This window comes from Boleophthalmus pectinirostris, unplaced genomic scaffold (genome assembly GCF_026225935.1).
Source record: "Boleophthalmus pectinirostris isolate CB_2022bp ecotype Guang Dong unplaced genomic scaffold, ASM2622593v1 HiC_scaffold_734, whole genome shotgun sequence".
Lineage (NCBI taxonomy): Eukaryota > Metazoa > Chordata > Actinopteri > Gobiiformes > Gobiidae > Boleophthalmus > Boleophthalmus pectinirostris.
Window position 1 is genome coordinate 1 of NW_026571487.1, and position 5,320 is coordinate 5,320.

The 5,320-nt window shown below is 39.0% G+C and overlaps 2 protein-coding genes across 4 annotated transcripts; one reads left to right on the forward strand and one right to left on the reverse strand.

Annotated features, from left to right (window-relative positions):
- Positions 1-493: 493 nt before the first annotated feature.
- Positions 494-2,662, forward strand: LOC110168340 (guanine nucleotide-binding protein G(o) subunit alpha-like; the record flags this gene model as incomplete). Its single annotated transcript, XM_055165393.1, has 5 exons — positions 494-622; positions 1,677-1,806; positions 1,876-1,947; positions 2,100-2,187; positions 2,472-2,662. Coding segments are annotated over 5 exons (610 nt in total), but the record flags the coding sequence as incomplete, so codon positions are not given.
- Positions 2,663-2,704: 42 nt separating this feature from the next.
- LOC110166244 (neuropeptide B-like) lies at positions 2,705-5,290 on the reverse strand. 3 transcript variants are annotated; one of them, XM_055165391.1, is made up of 3 exons: positions 4,587-5,290; positions 3,222-4,454; positions 2,705-3,121 (listed from the first exon to the last, which is right to left on the reverse strand). In XM_055165391.1, exons 2-3 carry the CDS (start codon positions 3,477-3,479, stop codon positions 2,993-2,995), a joined length of 387 nt encoding a protein of 128 aa, XP_055021366.1. In that variant the 5' UTR covers positions 3,480-4,454; positions 4,587-5,290; the 3' UTR covers positions 2,705-2,992. The 3 variants fall into 3 exon arrangements, with proteins under 3 accessions (XP_055021366.1, XP_055021367.1, XP_020787134.1); XM_055165392.1 differs by having other exon boundaries at positions 3,222-3,649; positions 4,324-5,290; XM_020931475.2 differs by having other exon boundaries at positions 3,222-5,290.
- Positions 5,291-5,320: the final 30 nt, after the last annotated feature.

Below are 5,320 nucleotides of genomic sequence, written 5' to 3' on the forward strand. Positions count from 1 at the left end.
GAGAACCACAGTGATGGAGAGCTCACTCCCATGGACAGATGGGCTATAGATCAAGAGGTCATTCTAAATCTGACTTCTTTAGTTTTTTATGAGGCACAAGGCAATGACAGTCATTTTCTAACTTTAGATGAGATGCCTAGTGTACATTTTGAGTTCCATTGTCAGAGCACAGTGGTTGAGATGGAGCAATCATATAAAACTAGATCTCTTTTTCCCTCCCTCCCTCTCACACTGCTGGACACTACATCAATTTCCCCCTTCTGAAATATTGGATTAGTCATGACACTTTCAACTTCCCCAGAACCTGAAACCTTTAAAATGTGTTAAATGGTTTTCTTGAGGAAGACCTTTAGACTTCACAGATAATCTATAGTGTTAAATGTTACACAGTCATATCATAGATTTCGCAGTATTGTATCAAATCAAATAATCTACTTTTGCTCATTGTTTCAGTTTCAGTTTAATTCGTTTTGTTTTGTTCTTTTCTCTTCAGCCTCTTTGAGAATTTGAGTCGAATTATCTCTCCCAACTACGTTCCCTCTGAGACTGATGTTTTAAGAGTGCGAGTACGAACCTGTGGAATCATTGAAACACAATTTCAAGTGAATGATTTAGTTTTTCGGTAAGACTTACTTTAGTTTCATTATTGCTTTTGATATGACACAGAACTGTACATGTGCGGGAGTAAATGTATTTCTTGGCGCTGGGCCATGTATAAAAATATAATGTTATTTAATTACCATAAACACTGGTATTCCACAAAAAAATGTAACTTTTCTTAGATGGATAGGTTTAACACCTTATACTGTACATGCATGCACAACAGTATTAAACTGGTTCATAAAGAGCTACATAGTCACTGTTTTTAAAAATGTAAGGTGAAGTAAGTATACCCAGAATCCTTGAGTTCAGTGAGACTGCGTCACTGACTGTAAAGGGACCTGCAATCGCTCCTGCTTATAAAATATGAACGATCTCGCCTGTTTCAGGAAAAGGAATGCATGTTAATCTTTTCTTGCTGTACTCCTGTTGCTTCTGTCAGCCAGTTCTATTTCAGCAAATCAATGGTCCAAAATGTCCAAACATTTGAAGATTGAAAAGTTTTTTGTTTGTAGGTGTAACCTTAAGGAGTGATCTTTATGCAAATATGCGTGAAAAATACATTTTGGGAAAACTGTCTTAAGTTACAGTGCCCATATAAATCTATGAGTTCAAGTTGGTTAAAGGAAATGATAAGAGAAGAAACTGACCAAAGTGTTTTGCATATAAACATCTGATTTATTGTTTCACGAATGTTTGCAAATAAATCTTGTCATCCACATCCTGGAAACGCACAGCTGGAGATGTGGACTGCTGGTGACCATTTTCAGTTTGACATCAGAGAAAAGGCTGTCAAATGCTACGCTTAACGCTACTGTCATCAAGCTTGTTAGAGCCAACTCTTGACTCTGGGGATAAAGGCTTTAATGCCTCTGACATGACTTCTGTAATCTTCTGGCCCCATTGGAAACTTGTTACCTGTGTCGCCAAGACCCGCAGCTTCTGTGAGAGGAATATAGCCAGTATACTGTACATTTTTTATTATATTTTCTTAATTTTGTTGCTAAATATCGAACAACAGTAAGATGGCAATCTGACTTTATACTAATTGTTTTTAAACATTTTTATGTTGACAGATTTTATGATGTTGGTGGACAGCGCAGTGAGCGAAGAAAGTGGCTTAACTGTTTCGACTGCATTGATGCCCTTTTGTTTGTTGTGGCGCTAAGCAGCTATGATGGCACACTGACAGAACAGTCATCAACGGTACGTTATTGCCAAATCACACTGCTGTTATTTGAGGTGATTGGATAATTGATTCCTCCTTTCTTATAGAGTAAGTTACTGGAGAGTCTTGAACTGTTCTCATCCATCTGCAACAATGGGATTTTTAACAATACATTATTAGTAAGTATGCAGTCCTTAAAAGTGCTCATACTATCTTTTTTATGTATCCATTCTAGATGAGCACAGCGATGCACTGGGTGCTAAACTTAAATATGTCATCTGTTGTAAGCCTCAGTTGTTACTTTTAAATTAATATTTTTGAAAATGTTTAGATTTTGTTCATGAACAAGGCAGATCTTTTCCAAGAGAAGATTTTAAACTCTGGAAGACACCTAAAACTGTACCTTCCATTGTATACAGGTGAGTGAGAATAACATTCTGACATGGTGACTATAGAGAAAACTCATTGTTATATTCAAGTGTGTCCTCCCTTTTTCTGTTTTCTTGGGTACTCTCCTGCCCCGTGGGTAATCACTATTCTTTTTGACCAGTGTGTTGCATGCACCTCCACTGCCCCTGACTGGGTTACTGTATTTCTCATGCTTAGTGACAAGAATGTAAAGATGTACTCAAGGCAGGAAGAAAGCAAGAAGAGCCTTTAAGTTTCACTTAACATTTTTATTACCTAATTTTTCTTAATTCAGGAGCAGATTGTGATGTGGATGCGGCTGCTAACTACATTACTACCATGTTTTCATCGTGTAACACCAATACTGACAAACATGTGTATCATCACTTCACAACTGCCACAAACAGTGACAGCATGCATGTGGCCTTCCAGATGCTCACTGAACAGATTTTAATGGAAAATATTGCAAATTTCCATTTGAACTAGAGGTCAGATTTTTTTCTGGGTTTTGTATTCTACCCAATATATTATTTTACAATGCAATTTTAATATTTAAATAAAATGTTTTTATTTAAATTGTATACATGTAGTCATCTTCCAACAAAATATTTTATTACATGTAAAAAAGTGACACTTTTGAATTGAACAGGCTATAAAATAAATTGCATATAGCCTATATTTATTTAATGAAAATACCATACTATAACATTGAATGACAAAATCAAAAATAAAAGAAGAGAAGAAGAGTGCAACAACTGTATAAACCTCAGAGTTGAGGTGTTTTCATGCGTGAACAGGCACCTCTGGGCGCGCCGCTCAGTCTCCTGCACAGTCTGCGGAGTCCAGGGAGAGGAAGACTTCAGCCGAGCACTTAAACGAGCCTTTCAGTTCTTGGAAGAGTTCACAACTCTGCAGGTTTGGTGTAATTTCTTTGATGCAAACAGGCTGTGTGGGACAGAAATATTTTTAAGTAGCCAAAGACGTTTTGTGATGAGCTTTTAGGCGTATAATAGCGATTTAGTTTTAAGCACAGACATAGACTGACCATGGTCTTGAGGAAGAAACTGCGAGGCGTAAGTTCTGAAAGCAAGTTGGTCGTTGACTCTGCGCTGTCTGTCCGTTGCGTCTCGCCTCTCTTTGCGTATGGAGACCTCCGAATCCCGGACAATAAACCAGATGCCCTGCCCACTGAGTAGTAGCTTGGTCCGCCGGCCATCTGTTTGTACCACCCTTCCGTCGGACTGCTCGCCAAAAGCACGAAAAACACCGTGATACAGCAGACGAGTTTGACTGACATCTCCATGCCGTGGGCTGGGAGTTCTTTGAGAGTCCTTTCTGTCACCGCTCAAAACGATCTGCTCAAACTTGCCACACTTCTTATAGGTGAGCGTCGTCATGGTTTCGTCAGCAGAAGTGCGAGTGATGGAGATAAACGTGGGACCCGTGCGTAAAGTTCATTTTAGGAGCCCAGACCTTATGATGAAAAGCCTACTTAAGTTTAACATTAGACATTTCAGCCAAATACACAAATTCAAAGTCTGCTCACGACATAGGCCAACATTTATATAGAGGGGAAAAGACAAAAATATTTCTCTGGCACTGAGGAGGATAAAATGTGGGAAACCAAGCTGAAGAATCTATTTTTTAGCAGTTTAGAGATCTTCCTTTCCTTCTCACTGTTCCACAACTTTTCAAATTCCAGTGATCTCAACATTTTCCTCCTGACTTGGCCGTACTAACCTGCTGCTGGTGAGACTAATAAAGGTTCTCTCGTCCTTAACTCTGGGCTGCTTAATATTGATTCTTTAAACAACACTGTAAAAATTACCCAATTAAATAGAGACATATATGCGTTTCATTCAGAGCCACTGTTTGCACATGTGTCCTAATGGAATTTATAGGTTTTATAGGCTTAAACGTGGGGAAATACAGGCATTATTGCAATCTTTCTCATTTAAAATGGGCGCCAAAGAAGCTCTATAGCCTCCTAAAATGTGATACCACCGACCATTAAAAATAAAAATAAAATATCATATAAAAATGTAAGTAGTTAAATTAAAGAGCAATAGGCCTAATGATTTTAATAAAGAACTGTGCTTAATTTTGTCCAACAGAAACCACCAGTATCCACTGCATATAAAATTTACCACTTTATAACTTTGACTTCGTTACGTTCCACCACTGCTGGTATAATCCCGGATGAGGCACACGCGCTTCAGTCATTCAACGCTCAGACCTTAGTCGCTCTTCTCTCATCTGCTCTGGAAAAAACCTGTGACTTGTGGAAGGAACTGGTGAGAGCAACAGCGCCACCTGGTGGATACTACTAAAAACATTTAAAGTTCTAAATCGTCAACTCCTATGTTAATCTTCTATGAATGTAGGCTACCAAGGCTAATTTGTTCCATACTTGAGGTGTTCAACTTGTCCGACTTTTAAAATTCTGCATTCAGAGACTTCGTCGAAAAGCTGTGGTCATAGGCCTATTCTGATCAATCGAAAATGAAAGTAAAAATCCTGCGATTTTTCCAGCTACCTTTCTCATTGAAATGTATTAATCCAGCAGGGAAAAGCACCAAAGCCCTGGTCTGACAGTTGTTGGTGGCGTCTTTACCAAAAAAAAAGGCAAGAGACTACGTTTTCATACCCTGACAGCAAAATACAGGATAAGCACACTAGAATAAAGGCCTAGCAGTGTATGCTAATTGGCTTTAATTGGGCGAAGGTTCTGGTCTAGGGCAACGTCAAGATTAGGCTAAATGTTAAGAATAGCCTATGCATACATGTAGCCTACATATATGTATGCATGTACATACGCCTTCTCCAATCAGTCTTTGATAAAACATTTTGTGGTTAATAACTTTGATAAGAACTGAATAAAAATAACTCACAATGCCAAACCCAGTTACAAAACTGTTATTGCTCATATGACCTAAGGGAACTCCCATTCTGAAAAAACGAAACTTAAGAGATCTACAAAAAAGGCGGAAACGAAAGCGTTCGCCAGAGCGAGTCTGGAGGAGATGTTTGGACGCTCGGTGAGTGTGCCGCACGGAGGACGCACGGTCGCGCCACTGTCCCGAGGTGAGTTTATTTCTCCCAATTTAATCCGCCACCTCCACCTGTCCCAGAAAAGCTATCGTG